Here is a 26,013-nt window from a genome sequence, read left to right as displayed (position 1 = left end):
ATACCTATAGGACACATCTGTTGTGCAATGTGTGAAGCTTTGAGCTGGAGGACTATGGGAGTTGTAGTTCCTCAGCAGTTACAAAGTTGTCAGTGGCAGAGATATAAGAAAACACCCCAAAGCCCCCTAATGTATTAACCCTTTTAATGCAGTAATGACGCTGAGACAATCATTGTGGCAGTGAGACCTGGGTATTCTAGGGATCCAGCTGGTATAAGTCATCTTTCACCCATGTAATGGGATCCACTCCTGTCCTGGAAACCAGACACAGCAGCTCCTGATAACCTCTCCAGGTATCTGACCCTAAGATCAATGGCTTCAGAAGGTCACGACCCACGACCTTATTCTAGGCCTTTTACTGTAGGGTCTGGTTGGATATTAGGATGCACAGGATGGGGTCCCATGGTTATAAACAATAACAGGAGAGCTGGAATGTCTCCATTCCTTTAATCCAGACTATCAGGGATGGTTTCCAGGACTCTGCTATCATCTGCTGAAAGGGATAAAAAACAAGACAAATAAAAATCATCCATGGTGGTGAAGAAGCAAAAGAAATGTTGCTGAATGTGCACTCCGACACATGAATCCAATATTACTTTATTTATGTGTTTTATTCTCAGACACGTATGATAGTGGCACGCATTCCTGCCAACAGTTCAAACATAAACACCGGTTATGTGATCTATTACATCAGGGTTTTCTAAGATTCTGTTCTTTGCCAGAGCAGCAGAGGCCGTAACACTGCATTGTCCTCAGCACAAAACTTGCGGCATCCGAGCACCCCGTGCGTTTTCACAGTAAGTCTCAATGAAGGATGAAATTCAAACTGGGCGCAACAACAACATGCTGTCAAAGAACAGCCACGTCAAACTGCCACCTGTACCAAACAGACAAATACATTACAACCGATAAAGCCATAAATATGATTAGAGAACATTTTGATGATAGATTGTCTTTACACGGTTACGCCGAGCAGGACATGGCCTATAAACTCCCATAATGAGTCATAAAGCAGTGTTTGCCATCCAACAATGGGAGTCTTATCTCCGTGAGATGAATGAGTGTGTAACAGCCTCGATAGGGAGCTAGTGTAGAGACTTGGCACGTTCCAGCACAGGTAGGGTTACGAAGCATAGTACTAGCTCTGTGCCAAGGACACAGCCTCGTGGGTGGAAGGGAATGAGAGATATCCACGCACAGTGCCCTGTGATGTGATGCGGGGGACACATTAATAAAACGCCATGAGTCTGCCTGTGGTACCAGCTCACTGAGTAACGGTACTCAGCCCTCCTTACTGACTCTCCCCAGTCTGTGATCAACATTCGGCATTACTAAAGATAAGTCGCCAGCTTCCTACCACGAACCACAGGGCGTGGGAGACCACTAGGGAGCCTGGACAGAAGCTTAAAATGGCACAGAGTGGAATAATTACATGGGTTCAAATGGCATAAATCCAACATCCGACAGTCCAACCAGTTAACCATTCTAGTGCTGAACCGATTAACAAATATACATATAAAAAAAGATAAAAACACATAGAGACAGACTGCACACACTAACCACACAAATGTGGGGGGCATACACACATAAAAACGCACACTCCAAGTGTCCTTATTCACAGGGGACGGTCTATTTTGGCCCAAATCCCTCTGTCCCTCTTTTCTCTCCTAATGTCCCTCTTTTCTAGGAGCTCCATATTGTTGGGGTGTCTGAGTGTATAACAGAGCTCCACAGCAATAATACTCCCAGTAATGTGTCTGAATGTGTAACAGAGCTCCACAGTAATAATACTCCCAGTAATGTGTCTGAGTGTATAACAGAGCTCCACAGCAATAATACTCCCAGTAGTGTGTCTGAGTGTATAACAGAGCTTCACAGCAATAATACTCCCAGTAATGTGTCTGAGTGTATAACAGAGCTCCACAGCAATAATACTCCCAGTAATGTGGCTGAGTGTATAACAGAGCTCCACAGCAATAATACTCCCAGTAATGTGTGTGAGTGTATAACAGAGCTCCACAGCAATAATACTCCCAGTAATGTGTGTGAGTGTATAACAGAGCTTCACAGCAATAATACTCCCAGTAATTTGTCTGAGTGTATAACAGAGCCCCACGGTAATAATACTCCCAGTAATGTGTGTGAGTGTATAACAGAGCTCCACATCAATAATACTCCCAGTAATGTGTCTGAGTGTATAACAGAGCTCCACAGCAATAACACTACCAGTAATGTGTCTGAGTGTATAACAGAGCTTCACAGCAATAGTACTCCCAGTAATGTGTCTGAGTGTATAACAGAGCCCCACAGCAATAATACTCCCAGTAATGTGTCTGAGTGTATAACAGAGCTCCACAGCAATAATACTCCCAGTAATGTGTCTGAGTGTATAACAGAGCTCCACAGCAATAATACTCCCAGTAATGTGTCTGAGTGTATAACAGAGCTCCACAGCAATAATACTCCCAGTAATGTGTCTGAGTGTATAACAGAGCTCCACAGCAATAGCACTCCCAGTAATGTGTCTGAGTGTATAACAGAGCTCCACAGCAATAGCACTCCCAGTAATGTGTCTGAGTGTATAACAGAGCTCCACAGTAATAATACTCCCAGTAATGTGTCCTTATATTACAATAAATGTGTTTAGAAATCAGTCTGTGTTAATAAGACACATTGTATTTACATTAATGTTTATGATTAAGTCAATCAGCGAAGATATCCAGGTGTCCCCAGTCACATCCCTAGAATGAAAGTGCCGATAATAGAGAACATTTACCGAGGAGCTTGACCAGAGAGCAGCTTGGACTGAGATCATACCGTATGATCATATAAACAGTCTGTGACAGAATGCTGGGAGACAAATAGTGATCCTTGCTACAATGTACAAACAGGTCAGAGATATTATAAGGCTGATGGGGAATGATAGGCGCCGCAGGACTATAGCCCCCAGCACTGCAATGATTTAGGGTACTTAAATAGGACTCACAAATTAACCAGTACTGAGAGTAGAGACCGCACACAGATAGGGGTTTCAATGGGTTTAAAGTGGCAGTGTGTAGCGTTGTATGCAGGCGTATAACATTACGTGTAGATGTGTAACGTTACATGTAGGTGTATAATGTTACATGTAGGTGTATAATGTTCAGTGTAGGTTCATAATCTTACGTGCAGGTGTATAATGTTCCGTGTAGGTGTACATTGTTCCATGTAGGTGTATATTGTTCCATGTAGGTGTATAACATTACATGTATGTGTATAACGTTACATGTAGGTATATAATGTTGAGTGTAGGTGTATGCTGTTACGTGTAGGTGTATATTGTTATGTGCAGGTGTATCATGTTACGTGTATGTGTATAATGTTATGTGTAGGTGTACATTGTTACGTGTAGGTGTATAATGTTATGTATAGGTATAATATTACGTGTATGTGTATAATGTTATGTGTATAATGTTATGTGTAGGTGTATGCTGTTACGTGTAGGTGTATAATGTTATGTATAGGTATAATATTACGTGTATGTGTATAATGTTATGTGTAGGTGTATGCTGTTACGTGTAGGTGTATAATGTTATGTGTAGGTGTATAATGTTACGTGTAGGTGTATAATGTTATGTATAGGTATAATGTTACGTGTAGGTGTATAATGTTATGTATAGGTGTATGCTGTTACGTGTAGGTGTATAATGTTATGTATAGGTATAATATTACGTGTATGTGTATAATGTTATGTGTAGGTGTATGCTGTTACGTGTAGGTGTATAATGTTATGTGTAGGTGTATAATGTTATGTGTAGGTGTATGCTGTTACATGTAGGTGTATACTGTTGCGTGTAGGTGTATAATGTTATGTATAGGTGTATGCTGTTACGTGTAGGTGTATAATGTTACGTGTAGGTGTATAATGTTACGTGTAGGTGTATAATGTTACGTGTAGGTGTATGCTGTTACGTGTAGGTGTATACTGTTACGTGTAGGTGTATAATGTTATGTATAGGTGTATGCTGTTACGTGTAGCTGTATAATGTTACATATAGGTGTATGCTGTTACGTGTAGGTGTATAATGTTACGTGTAGGTGTATGCTGTTACGTGTAGGTGTATGCTGTTATGTGTAGAGCGCAAATATTAGCACTTTCGAGTATTTGGAGCGTGTGCAGGGCTGATCCGCTGGTAATACATATAACATTTTAACAAATAATTAGGTGCTCAGTACAATAAATACACAGCGGGTGATTTGCAAAAACAGAATTAAAGTGATGTAGAGATTTCTAAAAATCAGATCAGGTTCCTACGCACAGCAGGTTTCTAAACGAGATGTAGCAATCTGAAAGGTTCCGCTCACCCCATAAATCTCCCCCTTGGTGTCTGCTTTTGCACATCATCCACTGAGCAGGATTCATACTGTGCTTGCGGTGTCTCCGTATTGTACAACACCATGGAGTAGGATTGCCATAAACAGCCCCTTATATTGGAAGCAAAGTGAAAATGAGTCGATCACCAACAGTGGCGAATGTCCAATTTATGTGCAGAAGTCAGAATGTCTGCAGCTTGGAACCACAGCTCACAGTATGTCCACGTCCGTCTGTCCGTCTGTTATGAACACCTTGTCTGTCTGTCAGTGAGGTATAAGAACACGGCATGTGAGAATTACATTTCCAAAGCCTATCGTGATAATGTTTTTTCACTACCCGGCTGGTCCCCCGGGGGGACAAAATCTGAGCAAACTGCCTAATTCAGTCTTTCTAATGCCGTCTGTCTGAATCTACGTGGAATCCACCCATACCTCGAGAGCGTAAATGTTCAGAAAAATTGTAAAACTGTAGCAATCAGCTCGGAGAATAGCAACATGTTCGGTTAGGCTGCTCCTTTACCTCCGAATTACACATCACCCACCTCTAGGCGTCATACCCCAAACTGGTAATCCCAGGTGAATGTGTTGGTAACGGACAAACATATTGTGAATTTTAATCTTCAATATTCAAACTGCAGCGATGGAGAGTTTGCCCGGCTCGCCATTTTGGCGTACCTCCCGGTATTTATATAATAAGTATCCAATGTCAGTTCTCTACAATAAATGAATCAATATCGCGAAGAAATTAAAGAGTTTAATAAAACAATGTAATATTTTATTCTGCGATGGGCAGACTAAAACATCCTATAATCGCTCGGCTATAGGAACTATGGGAAACAAACTATTCCACTCCATATATTTTGGGCAAAATGTTACAATTCTGCCATCAATCTCAGTCAAAAATGATGGTTTCCAAAGCCACGCGCTGCAATTAATTAAACAATTACATCCGAACTTAGCGAGATTCCCATCTATTTCTGCTTTTGGCAAGAATCAGATATGGTGATAAATGTTACAGACTGATACGGCTTAGCATGTCAGGCAAGCGAGGAGTGATAACAATCAGATTACTTAAATACCTGAAGGGTTAAGGCGAGAAACAAAAAAACCAAACAGAACATATCAAGGTGGTCAGCAGTAAGCGATTAAATTAAAATGAAGGATTAAAAGAACGGAAATAGAATTGAGAGCCGATAAACCCCAGTTATAACAGGCAGGTCTTCCTATGCCCCTTTTCTGCTTTTACATTTAGCTTTTTTTGACTGCTAAGGAAGCGGAGAGATTATTAGTCCTCGTATCTGTCAGCCCCAGGAAAGCGATTTCAGACTCGTCTTTATGTAAAACAATTCTAGACGCTGTATTTTCTGTGGTCTCTAATACAAGAAGGAAACCGTCTCCAGCTACTTGTGAATAATAAGCCTCAGGATAGCCAAGGATGATGGGAATTGTGCATAATCAATGGCTGCAGACCCAGTCAACGGCCTTTCCCCTGATCAAAGCGCATCGATGCATGGCACAGACCAGAGAAACGGCTTGATATTGCAATAAACACTGGGGCGGCTAAAAGCAAATTTAAAAATACATTAAAAAGACATGAATTGGGATGTTTGGGTTTTATCTGTGATTCTAACCCTATAAGGCCAGCATGTTGGTTGATATAGAGCAATATAGACTATCCCAAGCTGTATTCGCTGGCCTTCTGCAGGTTGTTTGCCAAGTGCCAGATAATGATTTAGGATTAAAATGTAAACCGTCCTGCAGTAAAACTGGAATTAGTCGAGAGAGGAGGGACAGACCTTAACCTTATATGTATTCAAACTGTTTCAGGACCCTGACTGTAAACCAGACTGCAACAGATACAAAGCAGGATCTGGATTTTCCAACGGTCGCTGGGAGCCAGACCCCAATTCTGTCCATTTATAGGCATGTGTGAAGAATTCTAGCGGTTACATTAAATTCTCTTCAGAACATATCACAGGCAGACTTCATAGCTAAACAAAGCGATGGGGGTTTGTAGATCACAGAGCAATTCTCCATGTTTGTATGGCGGGACCCGGGAGCAGGTGTGCAGGCTGTGCTGCCAACATGAACATTATAGCCCCCGAGCAAATATATAGCGAGAATGGAACGAGGGGAAATACCTTCACATTCATTCCTGAAAAACGAAACAACTAAGAGAGCAGAGTTTTACTAAAGGTTCAGAACACAATAAATCAAAGACACACACACACACTCGCAGAGCAGAGTTATATTCCTTTATGATGGTGACAATCTTTTTTAATATTCTGTTGTTCTTGTAAGAGCACACACTCAATCAGTTAGGGGGTCCAACATGAAACCTCCCACCACTGAAAAAGATACAGAAATACATAAAATATTTGTGGGGTAGATAAAAAACATTTTTTTTTTCCCACCGCTCCAACCAGGGAATGTCCAATGCAATACAGATCACGGTCATTTCCCATGTAATTAAATGTAAGCCTTTAAGATCAGCAGGGAGGGAGTTTAGAGAGGTCTAGATAATGACCCTCCCATCATTGAGGTGGTCCTCATTCAGGTGGAATGAAGGTTAATCTCAGTCTCCCGGGATATATTACTAATAAAAGTTCTGCTATTTTTTTTCAGAAAAAGAATAGAACATTTAATTTAGTCTCTCCCCTGTCTTGCGCACACAGTAAATTTATATATATGGTTTGCTTATTAAAGGGACACTATAGTCACCTGAACAACTTAAGCTTAATGAAGCAGTTTTGGTGTATAGAACATGCCCCTGCAGCCTCACTGCTCAATCCTCTGCCATTTAGGAGTTAAATCCCTTTGTTTATGAACCCTAGTCACACCTCCCTGCATGTGACTTGCACAGCCTTCCATAAACACTTCCTGTAAAGAGAGCCCTATTTAGGCTTTCTTTATTGCAAGTTCTGTTTAATTAAGATTTTCTTATCCCCTGCTATGTTAATAGCTTGCTAGACCCTGCAAGAGCCTCCTGTATGTGATTAAAGTTCAATTTAGAGATTGAGATATAATTATTTAAGGTAAATTACATCTGTTTGAAAGTGAAACCAGTTTTTTTTTTCATGCAGGCTCTGTCAATCATAACCAGGGGAGGTGTGGCTAGGGCTGCATAAACAGATTCAAAGTGATTTAACTCCTAAATGGCAGTGAATTGAGCAGTGAAATTGCAGGGGAATGATCTATACACTAAAACTGCTTTATTTAGCTAAAGTCATTTAGGGGACTATAGTGTTCCTTTAATGCAGCTTTTCCTGTAGTCTGGGGTAATTAAACTTAAAAAACTCGCCACCGTGAAACTGGAATGTTCAGATTTAGTGGTTGTTTCCCCTTTAAGCTTTTGCACCTTGGAATAAGCAGTTGGTCTTGTTAAATTGCCCCAATGGAGACAAAGAGTTGGTATAAACGGCCGAACGCTTGGTTAGCCCGATCCCACCTCCTGTAGCCCCAGCTTCAGTTTGATCCATGCCCTCCTATATATTCAGTATTCTTAGTGTGGACTGTCGTACTGTGCGGATCGATAGCACCTCTCTGTAGGGTGTATTCTGACCCCATAAAACATCTTAATGTATCTTACCCGGCAAAACAGGGATACAGGAAGACAAGCCAAGTCTATCAGAGCTACGCTCACATGTTTGAGATTATCCCACAGCCAGCGCCTTCCAGCACAATGATTTATTGGCAAACAGGCCCTTAACCAGTCTGCTGCCGGATGAAAAGCTAGCTCGTAAAATGGCCCTCGTCCAGATTAGTGATGTTTCCTCCAACAGCGGCTCTACACCTGTATCTCTGCTACGGTTTAGCTGGCGCTAACAGAGTTAGCTGCAGGAGTCCTGCGTTTTTTTTTGTTTTTTTTTACTAAACACTCTCTATTCATTGCATTAATATTGGGAGAGGTCTAATTCCTGCCTGGAGTAACTCTTTATCAGCTTTAAATGAGGGGCTGCGTTGTATGAAGCAGGAGAACCATAGCAGAGGGGGTGCGTTGTATGAAGCAGGAGAACCATAGCAGAAGGGCTGAGCTGTATGAAGCAGGAGAACCATAGCAGAGGGGCGGAGCTTTATGAAGCAGGAGAACCATAGCAGATGGGCTGTGCTGTATGAAACAGGAGAATCATAGCAGAGGGGCTAAGCTTTATGAAGCAGGAGAACCATAGCAGACGGGCTGAGCTTTATGAAGCAGGAGAACCATAGCAGAAGGGCTGAGCTGTATGAAGCAGGAGAACCATAGCAGAGGGGCTGAGCTTTATGAAGCAGGAGAACCATAGCAGAGGGGCTGAGCTTTATGAAACAGGAGAATCATAGCAGAGTGGTTGTGCAAAAGGAAGCAGGAGAACCATAGCAGAGGAGCTGTGCTGTAGAAAGTAGGAGAACCATAACAGAGGAGCTGTGCTGTAGAAAGTAGGAGAACCATAACAGAGGGGCTGTGCTGTATGAAGCAGGAGAACCATAGCAAAGAGGTTGTGCTGTAGGAAGTAGGAGAACCATAACAGAGGGGCTGTGTTGTATAAAGCAGGAGAACCATAGCAGAAGGGCTGTGCTGTATGAAGCAGGAGAACCATAGCAGAGGGGTTGTGCGGTATGAAGCAGGAGAACCATAGCAGAGGGGTTGTGCGGTATGAAGCAGGAGAACCATAGCAAAGAGCTTGTGCTGTAGGAAGCAGGAGAACCATAACAGAGGGGTTGTGCTGTAGGAAGCAGAAGAACCATAACAGTGTTTGTCAGACTGCGTGGGAACCAGTCTGACATAAACTATGGGTCAGCACCATAAGATGCTTTACACTATAACTACTGCTGTGGTGGTCAGGGTGCTCCATTAAGGAACGGGTTTCACTCCTGCAGCATACGAAATCTGCATACTGAGGGACAGCACTTTTCATGTGCAGCCCCCTGACAGAGGAAATTCTATAAAGTTATCATGCTACAGGAAATCCGAGCAAAGCACGTACAACAGAGCTGACATTTACTGACGCAGCCCTGGAACGAGCATTTATTAAATAACTTCATAGAAAGAAAAAAACTCAGCATTGTGAGTGTTAGGTAAGATATAAGAAGAACATTCTAGCAAACAGTTCAGTTAATGAATGGAAGATTTATTGCTGAACTCTTAGCAATGATTTAAACTTCACATAACATTAGTTCAATTATTTCCAGGTCAATAAACTCTGGTTCAAAATCAGGTCTTCATAATTCCACCAGAGTACGCAAAAGTCACTAATTAGTTCTCAATCAGCTATTCCTAGCAGCAATATGAACGCTGCCGACACAGACAGCAACGGGAAGCGAATAGTCTGTGGATTTCTGGGGAACGGGTAACTGACAGCTGGCCAAAACCTCAAGGTCCCATCTACTTAACTGCTCTGCCCATTTTTCCGAGGTTTAATTAGGATTTATCATTTTCTGCAGGCGCATTCAGCAAATGCTTAATTAAAAACATATGTGCATTTCTAGATCACAATTTACATTCCAAACGAAGAATCGGCACTTGCTGTTCGACGCATTACACAGCAATATATCCACGTAAAGTATACGGCAACTTCTAGGAACTCGAACTCCCATCAGGCGCTATTGTAATTCCAGTTCAAAGCAGAGGGATCACAAATTCCACATATATCATAACATCGGATTCTAAGGGTTTCCAGATCCTCTATATATCCTGGGACACTAAAGTGACAATTCAAAGTTAAGACCAGAGTAGTCAAATGGAAGCATATTGGACTTTTGATCTTACCTTGAAATTCACATTGAATTCTCACTTAAATGAGTGCCATTAAATTGGGTAATAGTAACAACCCTGGAGGTTGGGCTAAGGTAACACCCCCAGGATGTACTTGAAAACCAGAGTAATCTGGATGTACCTTTCCTGGTGAAATACTTTGTTATTATTATTTAGTGAATAACTCTGATAGCGTCTTCGTTCTGATGGATTTTGCATGAAAAGTGTTGCCATGTAGTTTGCAGGATTCATTAAAAGGAAGGAACATAGATCACTTGAAGGGAAACTCAATTTACAAACATTCACAAACATTTCCTAAGCCTTAAAAACTCATTGCCTCTGCAGCGAATGACGATCCTCTACCTTTTAGCTCAATTTTCTGTCAATTAAAAGTTAAAGGGACAGTTCACTGCCTAAATCCAAAAATATATATATAATTAAAATCACTGTTTAGTTGCTATACTCCCAAATGAAAGCATGTGTATGTGTAATTGTGCATTTTGTGAGAGTAATCTTTTCCCCAGGCGCTGTGTCCACTTTACATCAATGAAGGGAGCATGGTGCTTGGAATAACCTTGTAACTATTAGCTCTTACATACAGTACAGAGCGGGTATACCACCTGTAACACATACAGTACAGAGCGGGTATACCACCTGTAACACATACAGTACAGAGCGGGTATACCACCTGTAACACATACAGTACAGAGCGGGTATACCACCTGTAACACATACAGTACAGTGCCGGTATAACACCTGTAACACATACAGTACAGTGCGGGTATACCACCTGTAACACATACAGTACAGAGCCGGTATACCACCTGTAACACATACAGTACAGTGCCGGTATAACACCTGTAACACATACAGTACAGAGCGGGTATACCACTTGTAACACATACAGTACAGTGCCGATATACCACCTGTAATACATACAGTACAGTGCGGGTATACCACCTGTAACACATACAGTACAGTGCGGGTATACCACCTGTAACACATACAGTACAGAGCGGGTATACCACCCGTAACACATACAGTACAGTGCCGGTATAACACCTGTAACACATACAGACATCAAACCACAACCAGCAGAAACACCCTAGCGCTCCATTAACTAAACAAAAACTAACACAAATTGGCTTCCAATAATTTCGACCACATTAGCTGAATTTGGAAACTATGTTAGAATCTGAAGATTTCACATTAGAACATTGAGCATCTAGGAGACATTGCGTCTAATTCACTATGGATTCCCAGACATATAGCATTTTATCAAGCCGATGAGCAGTGAATGAAAAGCTCTGCCTGCGGTATGTAGAATTTCTATGCTACAGGATTCATCAGTCATTAATAGCATGATTTCTCTCTTGTATTCACAAGCAGTATACGAGATATGAGTCCAGGGTTTATTACGCTAGACAGTCAGTGTCCCACCTCACCCAGCACGATCTCCACCAGCTGTTCTATGCATGAAAAAAGAATTAAATCCAACCCCAGGTGGGTCATTTTCCCCCCCTTTTTCATATTTTCAAGTACTGACACTTGAGACGTGTGAGTAACACCGGAGATCTGTAATACATTCTAATGACTAACACAGGCCAAGCGCCCTTTTGTGAGTCTGTATTGTGCAAACAGGCTGGTGGCTTTAGATTATTGGCCATTAGTATTGATTAAAAACACAAACCGTGGTGTGAAATATAATGATGGTGAACGTCGACAGTAAGTAGGTCAGGCTTTGAGCCCCTTTCAGGTCGTTTGTCGAGATTTCTGTTTTGTGTGCTTTTTTGAACTTTACATGGTGGTGCATGTTGCCATGGAGATGTATCAGTTTCTGGGCATTGTACTCATTCATGATGCAACATTATATCACCTTGAGCAGTCTCAGGATGAATGGTAACTCCAGGTAACATTATATCACCTTGAGCAGTCTCAGGATGAATGGTAACTCCAGGTAACATTATATCACCTTGAGCAGTCTCAGGATGAATGGTAACTCCAGGTAACATTATATCACCTTGAGCAGTCTCAGGATGAATGGTAACTCCAGGTAACATTATATCACCTTGAGCAGTCTCAGGATGAATGGTAACTCCAGGCAACATTATATCACCTTGAGCAGTCTCAGGATGAATGGTAACTCCAGGTAACATTATATCACCTTGAGCAGTCTCAGGATGAATGGTAACTCCAGGTAACATTATATCACCTTGAGCAGTCTCAGGATGAATGGTAACTCCAGGTAACATTATATCACCTTGAGCAGTCTCAGGATGAATGGTAACTCCAGGTAACATTATATCACCTTGAGCAGTCTCAGGATGAATGGTAACTCCAGGTAACATTATATCACCTTGAGCAGTCTCAGGATGAATGGTAACTCCAGGTAACATTATATCACCTTGAGCAGTCTCAGGATGAATGGTAACTCCAGGTAACATTATATCACCTTGAGCAGTCTCAGGATGAATGGTAACTCCAGGTAACATTATATCACCTTGAGCAGTCTCAGGATGAATGGTAACTCCAGGTAACATTATATCACCTTGAGCAGTCTCAGGATGAATGGTAACTCCTGGTAACATTATATCACCTTGAGCAGTCTCAGGATGAATGGTAACTCCAGGTAACATTATATCACCTTGAGCAGTCTCAGGATGAATGGTAACTCCAGGTAACATTATATCACCTTGAGCAGTCTCAGGATGAATGGTAACTCCAGGTAACATTATATCACCTTGAGCAGTCTCAGGATGAATGGTAACTCCAGGTAACATTAAGGCTGAAACAAAAGATTTATCCTGGCTTTCTCACCGTCCTCAGGAAATGTTGCAGTAAATGCTCTAGCACTCAGCTTGGGAATGTAGTAAACTTGTCACAATAGCACGTGGTTATATTTTGGTGTTATACAGATATCAAAGTAAGCATCCTGTTTAAAAAATAAATAGAGCCGTGACCTGAACACACCTTTCACCTTTAAAGTCCTAGCCCTAGCACATCATAACCTACAGCAGATCCTAAGCTCTTCAACTACAATCCCCATGATGCTTTGCATGCTTTATCTACACTTCACTTAGAACAAGTTTTCAAATGTATCAGAACCAAAGCTGGGCACGTGGTGCACAAAGATGGCATCACAGCTTCGCAGTTCCTGTACAGAGAACCCGGTTTACGGACGAACATCCAATCTGTCCATCGACAACTTGATGTTTAGTCACTTTGTGTTCCGCTCCGGAATAATACACACTGTACCACCTCCGGGGCGAGGAAACTAATAGACTTAGTAAGGAGAAATCCAGGCAGCACGAGACACTTATTAAATAATACATCACAAACCAATCTGTATATTATACAAAGCTTTATGGAAAACAGCACAATTCCCTTTATTCATCTTCAGTTACTGAGAAGGGAATGTTTATTATCTATAATATAATGAATACAATGAATTTTCCCGCAGAACACGAGGAGATGTGATGAGTTGGAGCCGGGGAGAATTCGGTTCCATTTCCATACATACCCGTCTCAGAGCAACATTTCAATCTCTTCGCCTGAGACGGACGGATCTCGCTACCAATAACTGCAACATGCGTTCTCTCTAATGTCAGAGCAAACATGTGGCTCCCTTAACTCTATCAGTACTAAATAGGGGAAACACATGGAGCCATGTATTAGTGGATTAATCATTCATTAATAAAACGCTGCGGAATTTGTGGGCGCTATATAAATAATAACATAATAATAATAATAATGAGTGCCACCACGCTGTACGGTGACGGTAAATCACTCGTGGGGCTATTCACGAAACAAGGCGGAATACAAATTTTGCGCCCAAATAGCTGAGAATTTTGGTCTAGAATTTCCAGTCACTTTGTCGACTTGTAGGGAACTGGACAGTTAAAGCCTACGCTCTCATTGTCAGCAGACTACAACTCCCATAAACCTTTGCTATCACAGCTTTATATGAGGTTTAGCTTGTTAATAGCCGGATTACTTGCAAAGGGGGGCCTATTTAACCCCTTGGGTTCCAGAGCCAATCTGTCAACATTCCTAAAAACAAACAAACTGCAAACTGTGTGACAGTCCGGGTGATTAGCAAAGCAGGACCCCCCAACACACCACTCCGACGGGATGCAGGTAGTGGCATGCCCGGCTGTAGGAGGGATGGTGAAGGGGTTAACAGTGACACCAAACTTGAGCTGTGTAACGCAGACAGAGCAGAGCTGTCACACCATGTCCTCCTGCGCCGAGCAGCCTAGCACACTGGATACTGTACACCATACGCTCAGAATACCAATGATAGCGGAGGCGACATGCTGAGACTCATAGCAACTGACAGAGTTTAACTGGCAGCCCTGGGCACGGGTACACAGGGGCATTAAACACCTAGAGAGGTAAAGGGCAGCATGCGATACCCTGCACCCCATATATCCTATCAGAGGGATACACATACAAACACTACATGGGTACACATACAAACACTACGGGATACAGATACAAACACTACATGGGTACACATACAAACACTACATGGGTACACATACAAACACTACGGGATACACATACAAACACTACATGGATACACATACAAACACTACGGGATACACATACAAACACTACATGGGTACACATACAAACACTACGGGATACACATACAAACACTACATGGGTACACATACAAACACTACGGGATACACATACAAACACTACGGGATACACATACAAACACTACGGGATACACATACAAACACTACGGGATACACATACAAACACTACGGGATACACATACAAACACTACATGGGTACACATACAAACACTACGGGATACACATACAAACACTACATGGGTACATATACAAACACTACGGGATACACATACAAACACTACGGGATACACATACAAACACTACATGGGTACACATACAAACACTATGGGATACACATACAAACACTACGGGATACACATACAAACACTACATGGGTACACATACAAACACTACGGGATACACATACAAACACTACATGGGTACACATACAAACACTACGGGATACACATACAAACACTACATGGGTACACATACAAACACTACGGGATACACATACAAACACTACGGGATACACATACAAACACTACGGGATACACATACAAACACTACATGGATGTGTGTACACACGTGTATTATGAGACACACATGTTCCATAAAATGGGATCCATGTATGTAAATGCCTACATGTCAATATAACGGTATGAGAAATTGATCTATGAGCACAGCTCTCCCATTGAAATGGTTAGTTTCCATTGCAGCTCTAACAGGTTCATTATTATTATTTTATTATTTATATAGCGCCATCAGATATGATAAAATTAGAATCCGTGGACACGTCCTTTAACCCCAGCTGGCTGGTCTTCATGTCATGCCCAGGGGGCACAGATGGCATACATATACATAACCCCACTGTGTACATTAGGAAAGGTACCAACCTTGAGCCCAGGCTGGGCACAGCACCTCCAAAACTGCCATCCACATCCAGATCTGCCAGCATCCACCAGGCATCATTGCTACCATAATCCTGAGTGAGCTCCAAGGCTGAAACTGGCACAGGCTGGCACTTCACACACTGCCCAGATCCCCAGCAGGTTCTCACAGCACCAGGTTAGACTCTGGAGGGGTGCTCTGGGAAGGTGTGCTGGTTCTCCCCCATGCCCAGGGTAGTAAAGTTTAATGCACACAGTCCCTGCCAAAATCCTCAGCAAACACAGCCCCAGCAGAAAGTTTATGTGCCCCAGCTGCCCCCACAATGGGCAGGAAGGAATGAGAGGGGGTAAAAGTTGCCTTGCAGTCCCTGGTAGAACGGTTCGATGAGCCCTGGGGGCTCCTGTCTCTGGGCTCAGACTTGCTGCTCGGTGGATGGAGAGCAGGGAATGAATGCTACTGGAACACAGAGCCAGGAGATGGGATGAGAGGAGGGAGGAGGAGAATGACATGGAAAGGATGGGGGATAGAGAAATGGGACACCACCTAGTGGACATTAAGGGGTATTGCTGGACTAGATGTGCTAGTTACAATGTATTGATTTATAGGAACAGTTAGGGATGGAGTTTTAGGGAGAATTAAATAAAAGGTTAAGGCACAGCTTGGAGGATTTATAGGAGCTGCTAAGATTTGATTATATTTTAAAGTGAAACACTCCTATCCTGATAATCACAGGGACCAAGCTGGTACCGAAGTTCTACTTACAGTATGATCTATTATATATTTATATTATAACCCTCAACAATTCCTTAAACCAGTAATCAGAGGTTCAGATCTGTGTGGTTTTTATCACGATGTGCAATATGCCAAAACTTCAAATATATCGAAATAAATAAGTAATTACTGCGCACACCAAGTACAGGCTGAGAAGAGTTAGCCGGTTACGGCAGAATAAATAGGTTACCAATGTTATCATTTCAAGACGTTGCTGGAATGAAAAGCAAAACATAAAGCGAGTGCTCGGGTATTAGATGAAATGTGACATTTCTGGCATTTTACAACTTATTCGATAGCTTTAACCATAAAACAAACACAAAGTAATTGCCTTTCCAAATGCTTTGTTATTCAATGACAGCCCTCCCAGCAGATCATTTAACCCCTTAAGGACCAAACTTCTGGAATAAAAGGCAATCATGACATGTCATGTGTCGTTAAGGGGTTAAGGGACCACTATAGTGCCAGGAAAACAAACCTCAGGGTCCCACTCCCGCCGGGCTGAAGGGGGTTAAACACTCACCTTTTACCAGCGCCGGGTTCCCTCGGTGCTGGGGACTGTCCTCCTCCTTCGGTCATCGGCTGAATGCGCATGCGCCCATGGACGCTGGTGTCTTCTCACTGTGAAAATCACAGTGAGAAGCGCGGAAGCGCCTCTAGCGGCTGTCAATGAGACAGCCACTAGAGGCTGAATTAACCCTAATGTGAACGTTTACAGCAGGCAGGGTTAACCCTAGAGGACCTGGCCCCCAGACCACTTCATTGTGCTGGGTGCCTATAGTGGTCCTTTAAGTCCTGCAAGCTGCGATGTGGTACCTCCATGGATCGAATTTGTTGTTCCAGCACATCCCACAGATTGGGGTCTGGGGAATTTGGAGGAGACGGCAACACCTTAACCCCTTAAGGACCAAACTTCTGGAATAAAAGGGAATCATGACATGTCACACATGTCATGTGTCCTTAAGGGGTTAAACTCTTTGTCATGTTCCTCAAACCATTTCTGAGCAATGTTTACAGTGTGGCAGGGTACATTATCCTGCTGAAAGAGGCATCTGCCATCAGGGAACACCATTGCTATGAAGGGATAAATGTGGTCTGCAACAATGCCAAGGTAGGTTGTACGTAAGTTTGTACAAAGTAACAGCCACATGATTGCCAGAACCCAAGGTTTCCCAGGGAACATTGCCCAGAGCATAACACTGCCTCCGCCGGTCAGCCTTCTTCCCATAGTGCACCTTTATATCATGGCCAGCAATGTGAGCTGCAGTAATTCTACATTGTGATCGGACTAGACGGGCTAGCTTTCACTCTCCATCAATGAGCCTTTGGTGCCCATGACCCTGATGCCAGTTCACCAGTTGTCCTTCCTTGCACCATTTTTGGTAGGTACTAACCACTGCAAGCTAGGAACACCCCACAAGACTTGCTGTTTTGGAGATGCTCAGACCCAGTTGTGTTGCCATCATTATTTGGCAGTTGTCAAAGTCACTCAGATCTTTTCGCCTGCCCATTCTGCTGCTACCAACACATGGAATTCAAGAACTGACTGTTCACTTGCTGCCTAATATATCCCACCCATGACGAGTGCCGTTGTAACAATATAATCAACGTTATTCACTTCACCTGTCAGTGGTTTTAATGTGGTGGCTGATCAGAGTGTAGTGCACCAACATATTCCGCAGCGCAGTTCAACGAGAGCTATTCATTTTTCTTTTAAGGTGTTAATATATTTAGAGAGATTCAAACAGCGCCTTAAGCAGACAGAAAGCAAAGACCTTCTTTGGGTCAATGAAATCAATTCATGTGTTCAATATCACATCAGGCAATATGTACACAAAGTAAGTAAATCACAGGCAAGGACGCAAATAAACCGGCCTGCTTACACTGCTTACAGTCTCATAGAATTTCTATTCTGTAACACAGCGGGCCACATTCTACCAGCGGGTAGGGTACCGCACATAACTCTTTTCGCTTGTCCATTTTTCCAACACATGAAATTCAAGATGTCACTTGCTGCCTAATATATCCCACCCGGTGACAGGTGCCATTGTAACGATTCAATGCTTTCCTGTGGGGAAAAATCAGATTCTGCCCAGCGTCAGATAACGGCAGACTTAGAGCTGCAATGTAAACAGTTTCTCTGGAACTTCAATGTTTAACAGCAGCACAAGTGCAAAAGGGTCACAGCACCCAGATCACTTCAATGAGCTGAACTGGTCTGAGTGCCTACAGTGTCCCTTTAACTCACTCAATTATCATTAAAGGGACACTCCAAGAGGGTTCCTTTAATGAACCGAATGGGGCAAAATCGTCCAGCTGCACATGGAACCAATCAGACTGCAATATCTGGACGTTGGTCCAGAATCATCAGCTGGACCGAACACTGACGGACAGCTGTAATCTGCAACGAATGCTACATATCCGGGCCGGGATTTTAAAAAATCGGTACTGTTTGCCTGTGGGCTGCAAGCAACCCGGTGGCGCAAGGGCACTTCGTGTGCGGTCTAAACTATACCCCGGTGGCGTTTTGGCTGCATTATTGAAATCTGAGCTGGGCAGCACTTGCTAACCAGCCACCACAGTTAATAAATAAATACAAATCCTACGGATTGTGGTTGTGGTAAACCTCCATAGGCTCCCAACTGGCATCAGGGCAATGGGCCTCTTAAATAATTGGGAGTCATTGGGTGGGGGCTGCATTATAGATTCATGGGGGGACCCAGTACCTGTCCGGCCATACAGGTACTAGGTCCCTTGGCCTCCACCCATGGGCAATGGCTGGGGACCTTCTAATAATAAAGGGGGGGGGGCTGTTGTCCGCTTCCATGGCCCCCACCCATGTGTGAAGGTCCTAATATTATTACTAAACTTATAAGGTTATCATGTAAGTGTGGCAAACCTAGCCACTTCTGGACTATGCTGTACCAAGGTTGTCCGTAGGCTGTAGGGGGGGACTGTATATATTGTGTTATGTGTGTATTATACTGTGGCTGTTCGCATGCTGGCAGCCCTAAGCTACCAGCCTGCAAACACTTTGTTTGACGAATCGCGGCTATCCGGGACGTTCGCCAAACGAATACGGGCTCCCCAGGTGGACCACACACTTAGAGTAGTGTGGCGCTCATTAACCGATTGCAACAATGTTGCAATCGGTAATTAAAGGCTCTCCTAGGTGTCCGTCGTTTGACTACCGACCATGCGGCGGTCGGCCATCTTGGATCCTTTGTCTCTCCAGCGGTGTTCGGTCGTCGAGTGCCTGGAACTAAAAACGGCTACTCGATGATACGAACACCGCTGGACTTCCAGAGCGTTCGGGAGTTCCGCTCTCATCACATTGTGTTCCCCATCGGTGTTCGGTAGTTTTAAACCGAACTCGATGGTTAAATGTATTTCATGCGGCGTTCGGTCAGTTCAGCCCCCAGCTATCTACCGAACGTTCGGTCACATTAATCTACCGAATAAAACTCTAAAACTGTATTTTAATGTAGATTGTCAGTTCTGCTGCACGAGGGGATAATCCACTTAATCGTCCATTTTAGTGGGAGTATCCTTCTCGTGCAGCGAAGCCTGTTGGGAGAATTATGCTGCATGATGGGAGAAATCCCCTGTAACAACTGTATGGAAACCCCTTGCATGGGGAACTGTATAAATATGCACGCTGTGAATAAAGCCAGTTAGTTGACTCCCAAACTGTGTTTCGTCCGGTTATTGGGAGGATTGGGGATATTGCCTTACTTTTCAGCGCTGACTGTGGATATACCTGTTATACCAGCGGAGATCGTGGATTCTAATACTGCACTCCGCTACAGTAAGGAGGTCCCCTATCGCCCCACACACAGTAGGGGAGTTTTGACAAAGTGTCATTTCCTTTGTGCCTTAACCATTAGTTTGACTGCACACCATTTTTCTGTGACATTTTTTTTTCACTCGGAAACTGTTCTGTTTTACTTCTCTTTTCTTCCCTGTCAATATAAATTTGGTATTTTCTGAATGGTTGTTTGTGAGAAAATACCAGACTTTAAGCAGAGAAAAGTGGACCCTTTTTATGACTGTTTTGTAGAGCAATGAGCAGGTTGGAATCCAGTAACAAAGGACCCGGTTTATTGTAGATGCTGCTTTTTGAACTAATAACAAGTCCTATCATATTAAAGCTGTGTGTTATTGTAACTGGTCGGTATGTTACAGAGAGTTTGGCAGTGCTTCCACAAAAACGGTGCTTCTCCTGTGCCCCCTTGAAGCTGTCTGAGGTTCCAGGGCAAAGAGTTTGACAATAGTGCGGAATATGAATTGCATAAACACTATACAGAAATGATATACCACAATAAGTTGCAGTGATACAATAAGCTTCAATATCACAGTGTATTGTCTGTATGTACAGTGCGCCATGGCAGTTGGCGTATTGACTATGTGTAGTGTTTGCTGTGACAATGTCCATGACTGTGTACTGTGTTTATGTAGTGTGTGTTGTGTAACGGTGCGCTTGTGTATATGTGTGTATATTGTCTATATGAAGTGTGTTATGCAATTATGTGTGTTTGTGTATTGTCTATACATATATAGTGTGTACTGTGTAAGTGTGTATTTTTATGCATTGTCTATGTGTTGTGTCTATATGTAGTGTGTGCTGTGTAAGTGTGCATGTTTGTGTATTGTCTGTGTACTGTGTGTGTATAGTCTATATGCAGTGTGCATGTTTGTGTACCGTGTGTGTATAGTCTATATGTAGTGTGCTGTGTAAGTGTGCATGTTTGTGTACTGTCTGTGTGTGTATAGTCTATATGCAGTGTGCATGTTTGTGTACTGTATGTGTGTGTGTATTGTCTCTATGCAGTGTGTTCTGTGTAAGTGTGCATGTTTGTATAATGTATGTGTGTGTGTACTGTCTCTATGCAGTGTGTGCTGTGAAAGTGTGCATGTTTGTGTACTGTCTGTGTGTATTATTATTATTATGATATTTATATAGTGCCGTCAAATTCCGCAGCGCTTTACAATGGGTGGACGAACAGACATGTAGTTGTAACCAGACAAGTTGGACACACAGGAACAGAGGGATTGAGGGCCCTGCTCAATGAGCTTACATGCTAGAGGGAGTGGGGTAAAATGACACAAAAAGGTAAGGATAGTATTAGACTAGTGACAGTTGCAGACGAGGAATCAGTCGGGAGCTATTAACAGTTTAATTGATACGCTTTTATGAAGAAGTGGGTTTTTAACGATTTTTTGAAGGAGTGGAGATTGGGTGAGCATCTAACGGAGGAGGGAAGCGAGTTCCACAGGAACGGTGCAGCCCTCGAGAAATCTTGAAGGCGAGCATCAGAGGTGGGAGTACGGACAGAAGATAGACATAAGTCTTCAGCAGATTGTAAGGGCCTAGACGGGACATACTTGTGTATAAGGGAGGATAGATAGGTGGGAGCAGCATTATGTAGAGATTTGAAAGCAAGAACCAGAATTTTAAATTGAGCTCTATATTTTATAGGAAGCCAATGTAGGGACTGACAGAAGGGTGAGGCATGGGAGGTGCGGGCGGACAGGAAGATGAGCCTCGCCGCCGCATTCATTATGGACTGTAACGGCGCAAGTTGGGAGCACGTAAGACCACTGAGAAGCGGATTACAGTAGTCAAGGCGAGAAAGTACAGTGGAATGGACCAGCACCTTAGTCGCATCTGGCGTTAAGTAGGGGCGGATGTGCGCAATGTTTTTGAGATGGAAATGACAGGATTTGGCGATAGATTGAACATGAGGCTTGAAGGAGAGGTCGGAGTCAAAGAGAACACCTAGGCAGCGAGCCTGCGTGGTGGAGCTGATGGACTTGGAGGGAGACAGACACAGGAGTAACAACACTTGAGGGAGGAAAGACCAGAATTTCAGTTTAGGTTTAGTTTAAGGAAGTGGGCAGCCATCCAGTTAGAATGTAAATAGTTCGAGTGTAAATAATCTATATGTAGTATTTTCTGTGTAAGTGTGTTTGTTTGTGTACTGTCTGTGTGTGTGTATTGTCTCTATGCTGCGTGTGCATTTTTGTCTACCATGTGTGTATATAGTCTCTATGTAGTGTGTTCTGTGTAAGTGTGCAGGTTTGTGTACTGTCTGTGTGTGTATTGTCTCTATGTAGTGTGTAAGTGTGCATGTTTGTGTACTGTCTGTGTGTGTATTGTCTCTATGTAGTGTGTAAGTGTGCATGTTTGTGTACTGTCTGTGTGTGTATTGTCTCTATGTAGTGTGTAAGTGTGCATGTTTGTGTACTGTCTGTGTGTGTATTGTCTCTATGTAGTGTGCGTTTCTGCTAATTCACTAAATACAACTTCCATTAACACAATTTATCCCTTACAGCACAGTGACAACCCACTGAGGGGTAGGTCAATGATCTGCATTAGAATGGCTTCACAGTGTAACCAGGGCCGTTTTTAATATTGATTGGACCCTGGGCAAACATTTGCCTGGGCCCCCTGGACCCTGGCCCCCCACCTCCCGGGCATGCAATCACAACCTCAACTCCCACTAAGCGGCAGAACTAATGTATAGAGTGCCCTGCTGCAAGAATATTTTTCAGGCCTTCCCTGTATCGCAAGAGGGAAAAAAGAGAAATCCCCATCTTTCATATAAGTCATGCGATGCTATGACAGCTGGGGATCTACTATCCTTGCAGGGTTGTATTTGTGAGCAGTGTTTGTGCATTTGAAGGTAAGCATGTTTTTGTATAGAGTATGTGTGTGCATGTAGGGGTGTATTTGTATGTGCTGTTACCATTGGAATGCAGTGGTGTACATGTGTGTAGTGTTTACGTTTGAATGCAGGGGTGTGTGTTTGTCTGTAGTGTTGGCTTTTAAATGCAGGCGTGCTTTTGTCTGTAGAGTTGATGTTTGTATATAATTTTAGCGTTTTAATACAGGGGTGTGTTTGTTTGTAATGTTTGCATTTGCATGCACGGGGGTGTTTGGATGTAGTGTCTTTTAAATGCATATGTACATTTGTGTGTAGTATTGGTATTTCAGCAAAGGGGTTTGTTTATATGTAATGTTTGTATTTGCATGGGTGTGTTTCCATGTTCTGTTTGATTTCTGGGATGTATGTACATACATATTAACACATATAAACATACACATTAACACGCAGATACACACATAAACACCTTGACACATACTGGCACATACACACATTCACAGATACACACCCTTTGGCACACAGATACATGCACTTTGATACACACACTAACATACACACACTGGCACAGCCACACAGAGACACACACACACACATTGACACAGATATGTACACACTCAGATACACACATACACAGGTACACATGCAGGGGTGTATTTGTGTACAGTGCTAGTGATGGAATGTAGGAGTGTATTTGTGTGCAGTGTTGGCATTAAAATGCTGGGATGTATGCATTACCACACACTCAGATGGACACTCACACACCGACACAAACATTCACACAAGTAAACATACACACTGACCCACAAGTACACATACACACAGCCAGATACACACACTGACACAAATGCAGCCATACACACACACACAGAGAGATACACACACTGACATTAACACAGCCAGATACACACACACAGCCAGATACACACACTGACATAAACACAGCCAGATACACACACACCCAGATACATACACTGACATAAACACAGCCAGATACACACACACAGAGCCAGATACACACACTGACAAACACAGCCAGATACACACACACACAGCGAGATACACACACTGACATAAACACAGCCACACACACATATATAAGTGTCAATTTACATATTTTAATCTCTGCCCTCTAGCAGCTTCTGGATAGCAACTCCCAACAACCTTGGCCAATATAATGCCTCAACTCTGATCTTACATAGTTAAAATAAATATTTGTCAATGTTTTATGTATTTATATTTAATAGGGCACTGTCAGGTTCATCTAGAAATGTTTAACATGTAGTTATCCCCAGTGTGTTTCACACATGGGTGTTTGTAATGGCTGATAAATAAAAGTGAAATCAGAAATTACAAACAGAAAAAAAAATTAGCCCCCCTCCTGTCTCCTTACCTTTTGGGTACAGAGGGGTGGCTTCCCTGGGGTCCAGTGGGAGCTTGCTGGCCCTGGCTGATGGGAGTCTGCATTCAGCTGCCCCAGTCCCTCTCCCCCACAATGCTTGCATTCTCCTCTGTGTGGTGTGTGCCCCCTCCCCAGCGGCACTGAGAAGGAAGTGATCTGCCCTCACTTCCTCCCAGCATGCCTGGGAACAAAGAGACTCACAGGGCAGTGTGTAAGGGGGCTAGCTGTGAGTATGTATTCAGCCACCCACCATATCACAGGGCCCCAGTCCAGAGCAGTATTAACCCCTTAAGGACTGGACTGTTTTTGCGATGTTGTACATTTGCGACCAGGCCTCTTTTTACACTTTTGTGGTGTTTGTGTTTAGCTGTAATTTTCCGCTCTCTCATTTACTGTTCCCAGGGCCGGCGCGTCCATAAGGCGGCACAGGCGGCCGCCTTAGGGCGCACGGGCTCTGGGGGCGCAAGATTTCAGTGACCGGCAAGAGGGAAGCTCTCCCTCCTGCCGGGCCACCATCTCGGCCCCCGGTGCGGCGTGCGGCGGTGCTGTAATCAGACGCGGCGAGGGAGCTCTAACCTCTCTGCTCTGCTCCCTCGCGCGCTGTCTGCTGATACCGCGGGAGCCGGAATATGACGTCATAGGATTCATCATCCACACCAGCTCTCCAGGTAGGGAGGCTGGGTGGAAAATATTTATTTGTAAAATAATTAGTGAGTGTATGTGTCTGTATGTGTGTGAGTGTATGTGTGTGTGTGAGTGTATGTGTCTGTGTGTGTGTGAGTGTATGTGTCTGTATGTGTGTGAGTGTATGTGTCTGTGTGTGTGTATGTGTCTGTGTCTGTGTGTGTGTGTATGTGTCTGTGTGTGTGTGTGTATGTGTGTGAGTGTATGTGTCTGTGTGTGAGTGTGAGTGTATGTGTGTGAGTGTATGTGTCTGTGTGTGAGTGTATGTGTCTGTGTGTGAGTGTATGTGTCTGTGTGTGTGTGTGTGTGAGTGACGGCGTGTGCGTCTGTGAGTGACGGCGTGTGCGTCTGTGAGTGACGGCGTGTGCGTCTGTGAGTGACGGCGTGTGCGTCTGAGAGTGACGGCGTGTGCGTCTGCGAGTGACGGCTTGTGCGTCTGCAAGTGACAGCGTGTGCGTCTGCGAGTGACAGTGTGCGTCTGCGAGTGACAGTGTGTGTCTGCGAGTGACAGCGTGTGTGTGTGAGTGAGTGCGTCTGTGTGTGTGCATGTGAGTGTATGAGTGTGTTTGTCAGTGTATGAGTGTGTTTGTCAGTGTATGATGAGTGTGTTTGTCAGTGTATGAGTGTGTGTCTGTCAAATCAGTGAGAGTATGTTTGTCATTGAGTCTGTGTGTGACTATCAGTGTGTCTGTCAATGAGTCTGTGTCTGTCAGTGACGTCTGTGTGTTTGTCATTGAGTGTGTGACTGTCAGTGTGTACAGAGTGTAGCGGAGCGCGGTACAGGAGCTTCTGTTTCCTGTACCTGGCCAGACTGACAGGAGGTGCTCACAGAGAGAGCACTCCCTGTCAGTTCGGCCGGGTACAGAAAACTGAAGCTCCTGTACCGCGCTCCGCTCCGCTACACTCTGTACACACTGACACACCAGGAAGGGG

General features: G+C 43.5%; 1 protein-coding gene across 4 annotated transcripts in view; it reads right to left on the bottom strand.

Moving 5' to 3' along the window:
* SDK2 (sidekick cell adhesion molecule 2) overlaps window positions 1-15,800 on the bottom strand; it is a 393,871-nt gene extending 378,071 nt beyond the window's left edge. For all 4 annotated transcript variants that reach the window (XM_063456338.1, XM_063456340.1, XM_063456339.1 and 1 more), the window contains exons 1-2: window positions 15,728-15,800; window positions 15,564-15,691 (exon numbers count right to left, since the gene is read on the bottom strand). In XM_063456338.1, coding sequence (XP_063312408.1) covers window positions 15,564-15,648 — 85 coding nt within the window. In that variant the 5' untranslated portion in view covers window positions 15,649-15,691; window positions 15,728-15,800. The remainder of the gene's footprint in view (window positions 1-15,563; window positions 15,692-15,727) is intronic.
* Between the last annotated feature and the right edge of the window lie 10,213 nt (window positions 15,801-26,013).

Source organism: Pelobates fuscus, chromosome 5 (genome assembly GCF_036172605.1).
Source record: "Pelobates fuscus isolate aPelFus1 chromosome 5, aPelFus1.pri, whole genome shotgun sequence".
Lineage (NCBI taxonomy): Eukaryota > Metazoa > Chordata > Amphibia > Anura > Pelobatidae > Pelobates > Pelobates fuscus.
The sequence above is the reverse complement of the archived record's forward strand: the minus strand, read 5'-3'. Positions and strand labels throughout refer to the sequence as shown.